The 18,331-nt window shown below is 44.4% G+C and overlaps 1 protein-coding gene across 1 annotated transcript in view; it reads right to left on the bottom strand.

The window, feature by feature from the left end:
* LOC141128072 (multidrug and toxin extrusion protein 2-like) overlaps window positions 1–18,331 on the bottom strand; it is a 540,585-nt gene that overhangs the window by 111,870 nt on the left and 410,384 nt on the right. The window contains exon 13 of the mRNA XM_073615139.1: window positions 5,734–5,803. Within this exon, the coding sequence (XP_073471240.1) occupies window positions 5,734–5,803 (70 nt within the window). The remainder of the gene's footprint in view (window positions 1–5,733; window positions 5,804–18,331) is intronic.

The raw sequence follows: 18,331 nt of genomic DNA, 5'->3' as shown, positions 1-18,331 counted from the left end.
CGAGGAATTTCAGATATTGAGCGTCACCCTTTGGGCCCCTTCTGCTAATTTCATGTTTGGTGAGCATTGATTCCGAGCGTTTTCGACTTTTGTGTGACGGACTTGTGTACTTGTGTCCACCGAAAATTTACTAGCCTGCCATCCAACATTTCTTGGCCGAACGTTGGACAACAATTGTCAAAAGGGGCATACAAAGGTCAGATATGAGGACAACAGTCTGTTATCAGACAATCCCCTGCCAACAATTGGATTGTGTGTATGAGCCTTAAGTCTCAGAGGGCTCATCAGACCAGCGACTCATTAAAGGATTACAGGGTGAGCTACGTGTGTGTGTGTGTATGTATGTATGTATATACATGGCCAAATGCGGTACTGCACACCACAGAGGCTTGAGATGCTCGCAAACTGAGACAGGATTTAAAAAAAATAATAGCTCATATTGCGAAACGTTAATTAACTGCGTTACTCGCAATCCAAGGTATTACTGTATATATATAAATAAATATATAAATTGTATATCACGCTGACTAAACATTGAAAATTAAGTATCATGGCCTTTGATGTGGATCAACACCTATTTCAACAACACCTATTACAGTGGGGGGCAGATGCCCCAAAGCATATGTACCCTTTCTCATGGCCTTCAAATAAGCAATCACAGCCTATTCAATGATAATCAATAATCCAGTCCTCCTAAAGAAAGAATTTAAAGACTAAAGTGTTATTTAGGCTCAGAGGGATAGTAGCCTTTAGTTGGTTCATGTATTTGGCCTCGCTTTGTAAGAGAGAACTGCAAGAAATTGCATTTTGGTCTCGTAATATTTGTCTAAATATGTAATAAAATACAATTGTATGATTTTATCATATGATCTTAGACTCATATTTGGCACCTTAAAGCAGTATTAAACCCAAAACCAAAACTGTAATATATTGCAGCATACCAGTCATTAGATGTGGTGGCAACATTAGTTTTCTTTTTTTGTTCAGGCTTTTTTTCCCTCTGTTTTCCCCTACGAAACACCTCTTGTATTAGTGAGACAATACTCTGAATGAGGGAGCATAGGAAGCATAGCAGACAGCAGCATTATCAGTTGGGGGGGGGGGGGGGGGGTAGTGTTAAATGTATTAGCAGATTTAACCACTTGACCACTGGGCACTTAAACCCCCTTCCTAAGCAGACTAATTTTCAGCTTTCAGTGCACTCACATTTTGAATGACAATTACTCAGTCATGCAACACTGTACCCATATGAAATTTTCGGCCTTTTTTTCACACAAATAGAGCTTTCTTTTGGTGGTATTTGATCACCTCTGGGTTTTTTTATTTTCTGTGCTATAAATGAAAAAAGACCAAAAATTTTGTAAAAAAAAATGCATTTTTCTATTATAAAATTTTGCCAATAAGTAATTTTTCTTCATAAATTTGGGCCAAAATGTATACTCACAAAATGACTCTTTTTGGAAAGTAGACATTCCAAGGTATTTAGTAAGAGGCATGGTTAGTTTTTTGAAGTTGTCATTTTTTCCCACAATTCTTTGCAAAATGAAGATTTTTTTTTTCACACCAAATTGTCATTATAACAGGTTATTTCTCTCACATGGCATGTACATTCCAAAAATGACACCCTAAAATATATTCTGCTCCTCCTCCTGAGTATGGTGATACCACATGTGTGAGACTTTTACACAGCCTGGCCACATAAAGAGGCTCAACATTGAAGTAGCACATTCAGGGGTTCTAGGAACATAAATTACACATCCAATCTCTCAACCACCTATTACATTTTGAAGGCCCTGGAGCACCGGGACAATGGAAATGCCCACAAAGTGACCCCATTTTGGAAAGCAAACACCCCAGCGTATAATCTATGAGGCATGATGAGTCTTTTGAACGGTTCATTTTTTTCCAGAAGTTTTTGGAAAATGTGGAAAAAAATAAAAACGCTTTTTTTTTACACAAAGTTGTCCATTTCTAAGATATTTCCAACACATAGCATGTACATAGCAAAAATGACACCCCAAAATATATTCTGCTACTCCTCCAGTTCCAGAGAAGGCAGAGGTATGTTTATCGTTAGGCAGAAGCTTGGTCGTATAACAGGCCAGGCTCGGTTCCGGAGAAGGCAGAGGTATGTACAGTTCAGTGCAGTGGCATAAGGGGTGTGGAGGAAAATGACAGGAAATGAGAATTACATTTACCATACTTCCCTAATAATGTGGAGAAGTATGGTAACGGTGGAAACATTCACCTATACAGAGGCCTGGTTGGGAAGGACACTGGGGACAAAAATACGTGGTGTCTCTTCTAACTCCTCTTCTGGAGCACACCTGGCATTTCTTCTGACATCTGTGGCCTGTTTCATGGGTGGGGATTTTCTCCGGAAAGTGGCGTTCGTGGAGTCTGCTCACGGAATCAGAGCGAATATTTTCTGATGAACTTTCAGGGTACAAAAGTGCGGAGATTACTTGTTCCTGGTAGTGAAGATAGGATATGGGGGTCTCAGTAGATATTTTGTAAATAACATAAGTGTTATACATGGCCTAACTGAAAAAATAAATTGACACTTTTTTATACCAATGATGGGATTTTCTTGTGAGAAGGTAGGGTTCAATCATCTGATCATTGAAGTCCACTCCCCCCATAAACAAATTATAGTCATAGATACAAGCAGGTTTCTGAATTGGGCCGTTTCTTCTGGAGACTTCCACGTAGGTGTCATTATGGATTGTCGGGAGCATGTGGACGTTTCGTCTGTCCCTCCACTTGACAGCCAATAACTCCTGGTTCCGCAAAGACGCCGTCTCCCCTCGCCATAGCCTTTCATTGATGAGTTTTTGCAGGAAGCCCTTTCAATTGGCTCTTACTGTACCACATGCTGGGGTGTCCCTCTGGTGAAGATTGCAGAAGAGGGGCAAGCTTGTATAAAAATTATCCACATAAAGATGGAATCCCTTTCCGAGGAGTGGATAGACAAGCTCCCAGACAACTCTTCCCCTGGCTCCAATATACTCTGGGCATTCAGGGGGATGCAGTTGGGATTCCTTCCCTTCATACACCAGGAAGTAGTAGATGTACCCCGTTGCTCAGTCACAAAGTTTGTACATTTTAACTCTATATCGGGGCCTTTTGCTGGGGATAAACAGTTTGATGCCCAGCCTCCCTGAGAATTTTACAAGGGACTCATCCACGGAGATATTCTGTTCGGGGGTATATAACTGGGAGAATTTTTCAGAGAAATGATTTAGGAGTGGCCGAATTTTAAATAATTTGTCAAAAGCTGGGTCATTTCGGGGAAGGCACTGGGTGTTGTCATTATAGTGGAGGAATCGCATAATCATAAGGTATCTTGATCTTGGCATAATGGATAAGAAGAGAGGCATGTGGTGGATGGGGTTGGTAGACCAACAGGAGTACAATTTGATTTTTTTGTGAGTCTCATAAGTCCCAAAAGTTAGGCCTAAAAAATTTTGAATTCCTCTACGGTAAGTTCTCTCCACTCAAAGGGACAGGCGTAACTAGAACCAGGGTTGCTTACTATGTACTGCTGTGCATAGAGGTTGCACTGGGCCACAATGAACTATAGTAAGACTTCGGTGAAAATCAAATGAAAAAAATCAAGCATGCAAAATCATCGGTGTTCACCTGGACACCTGGCTGGGCGGTGAAAGGGGGGATGTTTGCTGCTCCGGAATTAGGAGGAAGCCACAGGGGGTTTTGAAGGCTGGCATGGCCCCTATGCTTTTGGGGCTGAGATGACACCCTACTGGTGCTTGGCCTTTGTTGCAGTGGCACTGCTCTCGAGGTGGACGGCACTGCGCTCGAGGTGGACAGCACTGCGCTCGAGGTGGATGGCCCTGCACTCGAGGTGGATGGCCCTGCTGGTAGTAGGCTGCTGCTCCATGCCAGAACGTCTTCTTTTCACGGGCACACGTTCCTCTTCCAATGCCGTATCAGACCCACTGCTTGTCACGGGTTCATAGACCGATTCCGAATCAGACTGAGACTCAGAGAGTTCCCTGCTGCTCTCATTGGTCATGCTTAGACACTGGTAGGCCTTCTCACTGGTAAAATATTTTTTTGCCATACTGGTGGCTGGTGAGGCTGCACTGCAGAGTACTGATGTGCACTATGGGGCACTGTAGTGGCACTAATGAGTTGCACTGATGGCACGGTAGTGGAACAGATGGGCACAGGTGGCACTGATTGGCAAAGCAGTGGCACCAATTGGCACTGTAGTGGCACTGATTGTACTGTGTAGTGGCACTGATTGCACTGTGGTGACACTGGTGGGCACAGGCCTCACTGGTGGGCACAGGTGGCTTTGGTGGCCCAGGCGGCAGTGATGTGGCACTACAGAGGTGCAGATGAACACTGATGGGCACAGGTGGCATTGATGGGCACAGGTGACACTGGTGTGGCACAGGTGGCACTGATGTGGCACTGGTGTGCACTGTAGTGGAACTGGTGTGGCTCTGGTTGCACTGGTGTGGCTCTGGTGGCACTGATTAGCACAGACGTGGCACTGGTGGGCACAGGCAGCACTGGTGGGAACAGGCGGCACTTATGTGGCACTGCAGAGGCGCAGATGAGCACTGATGGGCACTGGTGGCACCGATGGGCACAGGTGGCACTGATGGTCACTGGTGTGGCACTGATGGGCACTGGTGTGGCACTGGTGTGACTCTGGTGGCACTGATTAGCACAGAGGTGGCACAGAGGTGGCACAGGTGGCACAGATGAGGCACAGATGGAACTACTGTGGCACAGATGGCACTAATGTAGCACTGTTGGGCACTGATGAAGACTATTGGGCACTGCTAAATATATTAGGGACTCAGTTTGTCACACGATCTCTCCTCTCCTCTCACGCTGTATCGGTGTGAGGAAAGGAGAGCTTTGAACTTTCTTTGACCCTGGTTTGTTGACATTTGTGATCGCTCCGTCATGGGATGGAGCGATCACGTGGTAAAGGGCCGCTGTCATTGGCCCTTTACCGCGATCCGTGCTGTGCTGGGTCCCGTAAACATGGCAAGCACGGATGTTCCCGCAGGCGTGCCACAGGAGGCGTGCGGGAGCGAGACTCTGGGAGGATGTCAGTGTATGCCCTCCCAGAGTTCTGGAGCCTCACTGTAGCCGTCATTCTGTTATAGTGCGGTGGGCAAGTAATTAAACACACTAACTAATTGATGCCAAACTCCAGCTAACACTTTATAATCAGTTACAGCAAACATGATTTTCTTTTGGGATAAAGGGTGTACATGAATAAATAGGAGCTGATCATTTTAACCACCCCTGCCAGTTTTAAATTGTTTGTGTCTTCCATGTAAACTGATACATTCTGCTGGAGAGCTTGAGCTCTTGAAAAAAACAGACTTGTTGGCTTGATTACCAGATGAAAATAGAAGGGAGAAAGTCTAAAAAAGAAAGTGAAAGCAGGGATCACATCTAAGAATTGGTAATCTGTAATACAATACATATTTGCTTTTGGGTTTAATACTGCTTGAAAAGTCCCACCTCCAACTCAGGAATTATTATGTATACTTTTATCTTCCACAGGACCACTATGGAAACCTTCATTAATGCACTGTAAAACAAGCTATAAATGAACAAATGATTTTTGCACAGATTATCAAACAAAAAAACAAAACTTTTTCCACCCAATCACTGCTTTAAAAGTTTTTATTAATATTCCATTAATTTATATATAACTGAGCTAAATAATTAAATACTTACATTTATGCCATTACACAGGTGAACTGGAGCAAATAGGAGCACAAGTTTTGAAACCAAAGTAACAATATCCCTGCATTTAACAAAATAAATAAATCAATAAATAAAGTCACATGTATTTATCAAGACAATTTAATATAAGAACATTTTCTCCTGTTTTATGTAGGATAGGACAAGTAAACAAAGTAGCCATTTCACTTACTTATAACTGGACCGTTGTAGATAAATTTTTCTTCTTTCTGTTCTATGTAGCACCCTCCAAAATAGGTTGATAGGTTGGTTAGGTAAATGTAGTTCTTTTAACTCCTCTGTAATCAGTGTAGGAATGTGTGATTGCTATGGTCTGCTCTGAGCTACACTGGCTGTACGTTTGACTGCTTCTTTGGCTGTATATTCATTATTGATTTACAAAGGACTTGGTATTAGTTGTTATGTTATTAACTATGGTGGTTCTAAAGCCTCAAGCATGCATTAAGGTAAAAAAATCTTCTCTGCTGCAGGATACTCCCAGCTCCCCTTATACCTGAGCCCGATCCGATCCAACAACAACAACATGGACGAGAGCAGTGGCTCTCGACGCTGTCTCCCTCCTCAGTGGGCAGATTGATAGCAGTGGGAGCCAGTGGCTCCCGCTGGGTGCCCCCATGGAAAGTTGCTTTCCATGGGGGCACTCTCCCCCAAAACCATTGCACAGAGCAGGTAAGTATACCATGTTTGTTATTTTAATTTAAAAAAAATCAAAGGTTTAATGCTACTCTAAAGGTAATAACCTCTGTGTTCTGTGTGTGTGTGTGTGTGTGTGTGTGTGTGTGTGTGTGTGTGTGTGTGTGTGTGTATGTATGTATGTATGTATGTATGTATGTATATATCTATATCTATATATATATATAGATATATATATATATCTATATATATATATATTGTGGGGTTTAGCTTAATTGGGGATCACCTTCCTTGGGAAAAAGCAGTCTAAATGGCAGATCTTTTCTTATAAATCTGACTTGTAGCCAGTTTTATTTAAAAGGTTGCATAGAAAACAAACAAAATAAAACAGAAAGTAAATCCTTGCCATCAAGGCACTAACTAAACATTGCAGGTTCCTCACAGGTATCTCACAGGTAAGGGCTTCTTCCAGTCATGAACCAAACACAAACATTTTGCAAACGTTTTTCTGTCTCTTACAGAGCAATGTCCACATGCAGCTTTATATATACTACCTACTGGTGGTCACCAGTGAAACAAAAAATCCAGTTCGGAAACCAACCCTGCCAAGGTGGCCGGGAAACCCCGGACCAGATTCCACCTTAGTTTCCTATATATGAACAAATGGGAGGTGACACATAGCGTCAATCACCTCGCCTTTCCCACTGTCACAATATATATATGTAAATATGTAAACTAGTTGCCACAGATGGTCACATTCATTACTTCTTTCCTGCATACATTATTCTTTATGACCTTACTACAGATGGTCACATTTAGTGTCTCAAACTCATTAAAGCCATTCATTTGTTAGAATGGGCTAAAACCAGTTTATGGGAACCCCTTTTCCCATATACTGTACAGTGTGTTTCAAAAAGAATGAGCCAATTTCACATAGTTATATTTAATATTGAAACTGTGTTACAGTTTCTGAGATCTCTGAGATCGCTCATGACATGTAGGGAGAAATCAAATAGGCTGAGGATCCTCCATGGTGTAGTACTTAAACATTCTTCATTAAAATGATGGATTGCTGACATCAAATGTACAACAGAAAGTTCCAAAGAAACAGACAGCTCAGCTGCGATAAAGCTAGCCGGCTGATGTGTGGTGACGTCAGGTCCGTGGCTCCGTCCACCTGACGTCACCCAGGGCCAGATTAAGAGCAACATGGGCCTGGTGCTAAGGATTTTGGTGGGCCTTTTTATGAAAACGCAAACAATTTTTTGTTGAATTAAATTAAAGAGAGAGAGGGGTGTGAGAGAGTGGTTGAGAGAGAGGGGGGGGGGGGTGATAGCGAGATAGGGGGCTGAAAGAGAGGGGATGAGAGGGAGGGGAAAAGAGAGAGAAAGGTGTTGAATGAGAGAGATGGGGACGAGAGAGAGGAGGTGAGAAAAAGGGGAATAGAGAGAGGGTGAAAGAGAGAGAGGGTGGTAGGAAAGAGGGGGTTGAAGGGGGTGAGAGAGAGAGAGAGAGAGAGAGAGAGAGAGAGAGAGAGAGAGAGAATGGGGGATGAAGGGGGTGAGAGAGAGAGGGGGTGAAAGAGAGAGAGAGAGGGGGGGTGAGAGTGAGGGGGTGAGTCTGTGGGGGGCACGGCATAGTATATTACACCGGGGGGGAATAGCACAGTACATTACATAGTTGGCACTACACATTATATGGTGGATACATGGATACAGCACATTTAATGGTGGGCGAAGCACAGCACATTACATGGCGGGCACAGCACATTACACTGTTGGCACTGCCCAACACAGCACATTACAAGGTAGGCACAGTACATTATATGGTGGGCACAGCACATTGCATGGTTAGTACTGCACAACACAGCACATTGCATGGTGGGCACAACACAGCACATGCACACAGCGGGCACAGGACCTTATAAGGTGGGCACAGCACATGACATGGCAGGCACAGCTGAGCACATTACATGGTGGGCACAGCACATTATATGGTGGGCACTGCACAGCACATTATATGGTGGGCACAGCATATTATATGGTGGGTACTGCACAGCACATGACAAGGTGGGCACTGCATGACACCACATGATATGGTGGGCACTGCATGACACAGCACAGCACATTACATTGTGAGCACAGCACATTAATTGGTGGACACTGTACATGACATGGTGAGCCCTGCATAGCGCATTCCATTGTGGGTACTGGTGGACAATGTACAGCACATTACATGCTGGGTACAGCACATTACATGGTAAGCACTGCATGGCGCAGCACATGACATGGTGGGCACGACAGGGAGGGCACTGCACAGTAATTTACATGGTGGGCACTGCACATGACACGGTTGGCACTGCATGGCACAGCACATTACATGGTGGGTACAGCGCATTACATGGTGGGCACTGCATGGCACAGCACATGACGTGGTGGGCACAGCGCATTACATGGTGGGCACTGCATGGCACAACACATTACATGGTGGGCACTGCATGGCATAGCACATTTCATGGTGAGCAATGCAACTGCACATTACATGTTAGGAACTGCACATGACATGGTGGGCACTGCTGAACAGCCCAGCACATTGCACAGTGGGCACAACACACTACATGCTGGGCACAACACATGGCAGGGTGGGCACAGCACATGACATGGTGGGAACTGCACATGACATGCTGGGCACTACATGGCACATCACATTACATGGTGGGCACTGTACATTACTTGGTGGGATCACTGCATGGCACAGCACATTACATGGTGGGCACTGCACATTACATGGTGGGCACTGCAATGCACAGCACATGACATGGAGGGCACTGCAATGCACAGCACATGACATAGTGGGCACAGCACATTACATGGGGGCACTGTAATGCACAGCACATGACATAGTGGGCACAGCAATGCACAGCACATGACATAGTGGGCACAGCACATTACATGGTGGGCACTGCAATGTACACATGACATGGTGGGCACTGCAATGTACAGCACATTACATGGTGGGCACTGCAATGTACAGCACATTACATGGTGGGCACTGCACATTACATAGTGAGCACTGCAATGCACAGCAAATTACATACTGGGCACAGCACATTACATGGGGGGCACTGCAATGCCCAGCACATGACATAGTTGGCACAGCACATTACATGGGGGGCACTGCAATGCACAGCACATGACATGGAGGGCACTGCAATGCACAGCACATGACATAGTGGGCACATTACATGGGGGGCACTGTAATGCACAGCACATGACATAGTGGGCACAGCACATTACATGGGGGCACTGCAATGCACATGACATGACATGGTGGGCACAGCACATTACATGGGGGCACTGCAATGCACATGACATGACATGGTGGGCACAGCACATTGCATGGGGGCACTGCAATGCACAGCACATGACATGGTGGGCACAGCACATGACATGGGGGCACTGCAATGCACATGACATGACATGGTGGGCACAGCACATTGCATGGGGGCACTGCAATGCACAGCACATGACATGGTGGGCACAGCACATTACATGGGGGCACTGCAATGCACATGACATGGTGGGCACTGGGCACAAGAGAGCACATTACATGAGGGGAAGCAGCAGTCTTTCCCCTAGCACAATAAAACACCTCCCTAACAAATGTACTAACCTTATTCAACAACAGCATGGGAGATGTCCTTCCTCCCGGGCTCCTGCTGGTTAGAACATCAGCGCCCCTCCCCCAGACAGCTACCAGACACTGAGGATCTGTGTGAGTGGAACAGATCCTGTGATAGGAGTCAGGCATCGACAGAGACAGGACTCGGCTGCACTGACTAACACTTGTCTCCTCCATGTGTGCACGGAGGGCTCCTCTTCCTTCAGGAAGGCACACAGGTATTCATAAGCCGCTGCCATGGGCCTATATTGAGGGAGGGGCCTGGAGCTGCAGCTCCACCAGCCCCTATGTTAATCCGGCCCTGACGTCACCACACATCAGCCAGCTAGCTTTATCGCAGCTGAGCTGTCTGTTTCTTTGGAACTTTCTGTTGTACATTTGATGTCAGCAATCCATCATTTTAATGAAGAATGTTTAAGTACTACACCATGGAGGATCCTCTGTCTATTTGATTTCTCCCTACATGTCATGAGCGATCTCAGAGGCACAGATCCTATGGTAATCCCAGTGCTCGGGAAGGACTGAAGTGGAATCTCAAGCCCGCAAGTACAATCAGCTGTTCCCGCCTGTTGAATCCGATATCTCAGAGCTCGTAAGACCCCCGCGATAGGGGTCCATCACATCTGGTAAGCGCCCCCCCCCCCTTCTTTTTTCCGCTGTTGGGTGAGTGCAAACACCAAGGGAGATGGAATGTTACTAGATGAAGCAAGGACCTACACGGATATACAGAGTCTGATTGTTTATAACTGGACATTACTTTGTATTAATTTTTCAGGACGCTATTTTTCACATTCACCCACCAGGATGTTAGTATGCTACAGTATGGTGTTTAGGTTGAAGATGTTTTTTTAAACACTCCTTCAAACACATTTTTTCTGACATTTGTAGCACACCTTAAATTATTTTTATTTATCAATCTCGAAACGCTGTCAAAATGCATGCTGCACCGTTATGTTATGTACTCAGTCTTGCTAAATTTGAGAACACAAAATGCCTTCTGTTTCATAGATGCCATCTTGTTAACAATTGAGGTTCATGTCTATTTGGGTGCTAGTAGTGGTATCTAGCCATCATTTGAAATTCTAGGCCAAGCATGTTGAAGTAGTACAAGTTTCATTCATTGGTGGTGTGTGGTTGCACAGATTTTAGAATCGCGTTTCGAACAGACTGGTGAATGTGCCTAGAATTTGTAAGATTGTTATTTTGCAGGAATTTCTGATGTTAAAAGAAATTGTGGATCTCCCCTGAAATTGATGTGAAGCTGAATTTATCTTGTTTTATCATCTGTACTCCATCTTTAACTGGAGCTATGTAAATTTTTTTTATTAATTGTGTATTCCTGCTCTTAGGAAAATAATGTTGATAATCTACACCTCTATCAATGTGCAATAACAGTAATGACCGGCTGCAGCTCTAGTAAGGTACTGTACCTTTAAATTAACTATACAGTACATTGGTTTAAGTGCTGCCTGGTCCCATAAGTGTCATATAAATACAAACATAAATACAACCTTAAAAAAAAGGTAAATAAACAATGCGGATGATATTCAGTGCCTTGAAAAAGTGTTCATAACCCTTGAAATTTTCCACATTTTGTCATGTTACAAATAAAAACGTAAATGTATTTTATTGGGATTTTATGTGATAGACCAACACAAAGTGGCACATAATTGTGAAGTGGAAGGAAAATGATAAATGGTTTTCCAACTTTTTTACACATATCTGAAAAGTGTGGCGTGCATTTGTATTCAGCCCCCTTTACTCTGATACCCCTAACTAAAATCTAGTGGATCCAATTGCCTTCAGAAGTCACCTAATTAGTAGAGTCCACCTGTATGTTATTTAATCTCCGCATTAATACAGTTGTTCTGTGAAGCCTTCAGAGGTTTGTTAGGGAACCTTAGCGAACAAACAGCATCATGAATGCCAAGGAACACACCAGACAGGTCAGGGATAAAATTGTGGAGAAGTTTAAAGCAGGGTTAGGTTCTAAAAAAATATCCCAAGCTTTGAACATCTCATGGAGCACTGTTCAATCTATTATCTGAAAATAGAAAGAATATGGCAACACTGCAAACCTACCAAGACATGGCCCTCCACCTAAACTGACAGGCTGGGCAAGGAGATCATTAATCAGAGAAGCAGACAAGAGGCCCATGGTAACTCTGGAGGAGTTGCAGAGATCAAAAGCTCAGGTGGGAGAATCTGTCCACAGGAAAACTATTAGTCGTGCACTCCGCAAATCTGACTTTATGGAAGAGTGGCAAGAAGAAAGTCATTGTTGAAAGATAGCCATAAGGAGACCCGTGTGCACTTTGCAAGAAGCCATGTGGGGGACACAGCAAACATGTGGAATAAGGTGCTCTGGTGAGATGAGACCAAAATCGAACTTTTGGCCTCAAAGCAAAATGCTATCTGTGGCAAAAAACTAACACTGCACATCACCCTGAACACACCATCCCCACCGTGAAACATGGTGGTGGCAGCATCATGTTGTGGGGATGCTTTTCTTCAGCAGAGACAGGGAACTTGGTCAGACTTTATGGGAAGATGGATTGAGTCAAATACAGAGCAATCTTAGAAGAAAACCTGTAATGCCGCGTACACACGGCTGGACTTGCCAACGGGCTAAAGTCTGTTGGCATTTCCGATGGAAGGATTTAGAACATGTTCTATATCTGAGTCCATCGGAAATGCCGACAGAAAAAGTCAGATGGGGCATACACACGGTCGGAATGTCCGATCGCAAGCTCCCATCTGACTTTTTCTGTCAGGAAGTCCGGCCGTGTGTACGCGGCATTAGAGTCTGCAAAGTGGACTGGAGTGGAGGTTCACCTTCCAGCAGGACAACGACCCTAAACATACAACCAGAGCTACAATGGAGTGGTTTAGATCAAAGCATATTTATGTGTTAGAATGGCTCAGTCAAAGTCCAGACCTAAATCCAATATCTGTGGCAAGACTTGAAAATTGCTGTTCACAGACACTGCCCATCCAATCTGACAGAGCTTGAGCTATTTTGCAAAGAAGAATGGCAAAAATTTTACTCTCTAGATGTGGAAAGCTGGAAGAGACATACCTAAAAAGACTTGCAGCTGTAATTGCAACAAAAGGTGGTTAGGGGGCTGAATACAAATGCACGCCACACTTTTCACATATATATTTGTAAAAAAATATTGAAAACATTTATCATTTTCTTTCCAATTCACAATTATGTGCCACTTTGAGTTGGTCTATCACATAAAATCCCAATAAAATACATTTACATTTTTGGTTGTAACATGACAAAATGTAGAAAATTTCAAGGAGTATGAATACTTTTTCAAGGCACTTTAAAACACATGACATTCATAAATTAGCCCATACATATCCTTGTGTTTCTCCCTGCATTCAAATTGTGACAATCGATCGTGCAGTCTTTAACTGTGCCAGGTGCTGTCTCTTTAAATTAAGTGCAAATTGTGCTCCCCGCAGTGTGCTCCTGAGGGGAACACAATTTGCACTTAATTTAAAGAGACAGCACCTGGCACCGTTAAAGACTGCACAATCCATTATCACAATTTGAATGCATGAAGAAACACGAGGATATGGACTAATTTATGAATGTCACATGTTTTGTATCATCCACATTGTTTATTTTTTATTTACCTTATGTTTTTACGGTTGTATTTATGCTAGTATTTGACACTTATGGGACAAGGCAGCGCTTAAACCAATATATAGTAAATTTTTTTTATTACAAAAATGTTTAAATCATGCATGTTCCCCAGGGCAGTACCCAGGCCCCCATATCCTTTTTAAGGCCAATAACTTGCATATAAGCCTTCAAAAATGGAGACTTCCGGCGCCCTACAGATAGGAGCTAGGAGGCTTTAGCTCCCGCCGCGCTCCTCAAACACCCGCATCAAAAACCGGCCAGCGCCCAAGGTACTCCCTCCCCCAACTCACTCCCTGGGAAAGCCCGATGGGCAGTTTTATGGAGCGATTGTTCCCCCGAGTGGAACTGGCTCATCTTGTTGGTCAACCCTTGGAATCCCGCTCCAAGCCCAGACCGGTCATCGTCCGCTACCTCAACTATGCAGACAAACAAGCTATCCTTCAAAAATTCAGACGCCTCCGAAGTTTCTCCGTGGACGACCACCCGCTTTTACTTTTTGCTGACTACTCCATTGAGGTGATGAATCAGCGCAAGGCCTTCTCATCAGTCTGCTCCTCGCTATATTGATTCCAACTCAATTAGCTCAATGCCCCTATTACTGTGGAAGATATTCACCTCACGATCAAATCCTTAGCGACAGGTAAAGCTCCGGGACCCAGCGGCCTTCCCGCGGAATTTTATAAGCTGACGGCTGATTTTATCCCAGACACACTACACTGCATTTACAAGGAGATGTGGGCTGAGAGACTATACCTTTCATCTGGTTCGCAAGCTCACATTAAGCTTATTGCCAAGAAAGGAAAGGACCCTCTACTCCCAGGCTCTTATAGACCTATATCCCTCATTAACGTTGATGCTAAAATTCTCTCTAAAATCCTTATGACCCAGCTAGCTCAGCTCCTCCCTTCTATCCTCTATCAAGCCCAGTCAGGATTCGTCCCAGGACGTTCGGCCACTCAAAATATCCACAAGGTTCTGTTGGCCCTCGTACATGCTAAGGTCCACTCAGACCAGGATATAGCCATAATTTCACTTGATGACAAAAAGGCTTTTGATAATATCAGCTTCTCTTGGCTATTCATGGTCATGAAAGCGTTTGGCTTGTCAGGTCCAATTCTGAACTCTATTCAAAAGATGTATGCCCCTCCTATGGCCAGACTTGTCACCCAGGACTTTATGTCTACCAATATTTCACTCACCAAGGGACCAAGACAGGGATGCCCTCTTTCCCCTCTTCTCTTCAATCTTGCTATTGAACCACTCTCTAGAATCCTGAATTCTTCCTCAGGGATTAGCGGTGTCACGATTGGCAATCAAACTTTTCGCTCGGCTTTATTTGCTGATGACATATTGCTCTTCTCCACTGACCTTTCTTGTGATTTCTCCAAGCTCCAAGACATACTAAAGACCTTCCGTGTCTGCTCTGGGCTCAGGATCAATCTTGACAAAAGCAAAGTCTTGGCACTAAATTTGTCTGCGTCCTCCAGGTGGACTGCCTCATCCCCTTTCCTTCTTGCCAAGAAATATATCCCCTATCTTGGCATTCGCATAGGCAGGGAACACTCTTCTTTGTATAATCTCAATTATCCTCCATTGATTACTAAGATTCTACAGGAGTTGGAAGCTTGGGCAGCCCATCCTATCTCATGCTTTGGAAGATGTCACCTCTTCAAAATGGTATCCTTTGCGAGGTTACTCTACCCTCTACAAACTCTCCCTATCTTACCGAAACATTCTGACGTCCTCAAAATCCATAAAGCTTTACTTGCCTTTCTCTGGCATGGTAAACGGCCTCGAATTGCATTACAAAAATTATGTCTTCCCAAGCGTGAAGGTGGAGCTGGGTTGCCCAACTTAAGGTTCTACAATCTGGCATGCCTTCTGAGGCAGGGTCTGGACTGGCTTTCAAGGAAATCCCGCTACACCAACTATATGCTGGAGAGCGCCCTGGTGTCTTCACTCAATCTCCAAGCCATCATCCACTCTAAAATACACTCACTCCCTGCTCATTTAAAATCAAATTTGTTAATCAGGGATACTGTCATTGCATGGAGAGAAGTCTGTAGACTCCATGGTTTGCCCTCCAACATCTCCCGTCACTTGCCTATATTGTGTAACCCAATGTTCCTACCCTCTACAGAACATAAGGCATTTGCTCAATGGTCTGCTAAAAGTCTCAGGCTGGTCCCAGACATCCTGGACATTACCCGTGGCTCCTTCAAACCCTTTTCAGAAATCTCCGCTCACTACTCACTTCCTGCCTTTCATTATCACCAGCTAATCAGCTATCTTAAAACCTGTTCCAGTACACTTCGTAAACCTCTCCAAGACTCATTCATCGATACGCTGCTCAATATTCTATGTCTGACATATACTCAAATCTTCTCACACACCAAGCCTCTAAATACTGCCTGGTACCCTTCAAACCATGGATTTCTGTTCTTGGCAAAGAGAATTCACCCGAGTTAATCCTTGCAGGATACCAGAAGGTCCGCTCTCTAGTGATTTGTGAATCCTGGCATGAAACACAATTCAAGATTGCACATCGAGCCTACTACCCATTCCGTCATAACTCTGCAGCTCCATCTCAATCTTCCTGTCCCTGGTGTGCCGTCTCATGACCGACCCTATTCCATAGGGTCCAGCAACCGCCTCCTTCTGGGATCAAGTCCGCAACTATATTTCCCTACTCTACCAAGTATTTGCGCCTAAAGATCCTCTGTTATGTTTCTTTAGCTCTGAAGATATACTCAACCAGATGACACCGGTAACTCTCAAGGGCCTTCCCCAAGGAGTACACATCTGTCTTCTGGTGGCGCGCAGGACTCTTATGCAAGCTTGGATTCATCCTACCCCGCCTCAACTGCCTGCTGTGAAACAAGCACTCAGGTCTTTGTTCCTTCTGGAGAAACTAGACACTATCACCCAAAAATTTAAGTCCATGCGCTGCTTTATTACCAGGTGGCGCCGCTTCATGGAGTTCTCCTTCTCGCCAGAGAAAATCTTGTCACATATGAAACTGTTCCGCTATACTGACTGGTATCTATGAGCGGACTTAACCAACTCTTTAGGCAAGCTCAAGTTCCAGGAATGCTTCTGGTTCATAAGCCCCTTACATTCCTCTCCCCCCTAGTCTTATATATTTTATTTGTTCTTGTCTTGGCAGCCTTTCCTATTTAGCTGGTTACAAGTTTAACAGCTTCCACTCCTCAGGTCTTATAGGTAGAGTCCTGTTTTGATCATATCTAAAATCTGTAAAGTTGATTTCTTGTATCTTGTCACTATGTATTCTGATTACACTGGTAAATATTTGATATGTTTTTATACTTCCCCGTGAGGGTGGTACTGCCTGTTCTTGATGCTTCCACTGACCTTTTTCTGTATCATCAAGATTGTTCAAACATATTTAAAAAATAAATAAATAAATAAAATGAGGACTTTTGATTTTTCAAATTTGGGTCCCATAGACTTTAATGGGGTTCGGTTGTGAACTTTTGCAATGTTTGAGAGTTCTGGAGCAAACTGAACCGATGAGTCCAACTCTACCTGCAGCCCAGTAAGTTCAGCAGTACCTATTGTCCTGGACATGAATGTATTGAAAGACTTGGACTTGCCCCGTTTACTGGTCAAGTTTGAACATTCCGGCTGGCGGGCGCAGGGCTGTGGTCTGGGAGGCGTCTAGTGGTGAAATTCTATCCCCAAGATTCACCTTTGAAATGGTGAGAGATGTTCTCAAGGAATGACTATGATGCGGGCTGTGCCAAGAGTGCTCGACATCAGATCTGGCTGAGTGAAGATAAATCTTTTCGTAAGAAAGCTCGATGTATCCCGCTGGCTGACTTGGAAGACCTACGTGAGCAACTGGAAGAGCTAAAACACACAGGGGTCATCAAGCAATCACAAAGTCCTTGCGCCTCCCCCATAGTTGTAGTAAGGAAGAAGACTGGATCTCTTTGTGCATTGACTACCAAACACTCAATTGAAGAACAATTCCTGACCAATACACACCCAGGAAATGAGGATGTACTTCAGTGCTTATCTGAAGTTAAAGTGGTGTTCCACTCTAAAAAAAAAAAGTCATGATTGTGCCTAAAAAAAAAAAATTAAAAAAAATTTGGATATTTTTTTTTTTTACTTACCTCTAAATGCCTGTTGCTAGGGGGTCCCTCGTAGTCTGCCTCTTCCAGTGCCTGGGCTGGTGACATCACTTCCCCCTCGGCACAGGAAGGGCTCAGCTCTGCTCCCTCCCTCCTGTCAATCATCTGGGACCCATTACAGGTCCCAGGTGACTGAGCGGCCAATCACGGTGTGCGGCACCGCTCGCGCATGCGCAGTGGGTGCCAGGCTGTGAAGCCACAGCCCGGCGCCCACAGTTGCAATGCCGGCGCCACTGAATGGAGGGAGAGATGAGCGGGGCTTCGACCCCCCGCATCGCTGGACCCTGGGACAGGTAAGTGTCCAATTAAAAGTCAGCAGCTGCAGTATTTGTAGCTGCTGACTTTTAATTTTTTATTTTTTTTGACTGGCCCTCCTCTTTAAGTAGTTCAGCGTGTTGGATCTGAAGAGCGGCTACTACCAAATTCATATGCACCCGGACAA

This window comes from Aquarana catesbeiana, linkage group LG02 (assembly GCF_042186555.1).
Source record: "Aquarana catesbeiana isolate 2022-GZ linkage group LG02, ASM4218655v1, whole genome shotgun sequence".
Lineage (NCBI taxonomy): Eukaryota > Metazoa > Chordata > Amphibia > Anura > Ranidae > Aquarana > Aquarana catesbeiana.
This window is presented reverse-complemented; position numbering and strand designations above follow the sequence as displayed.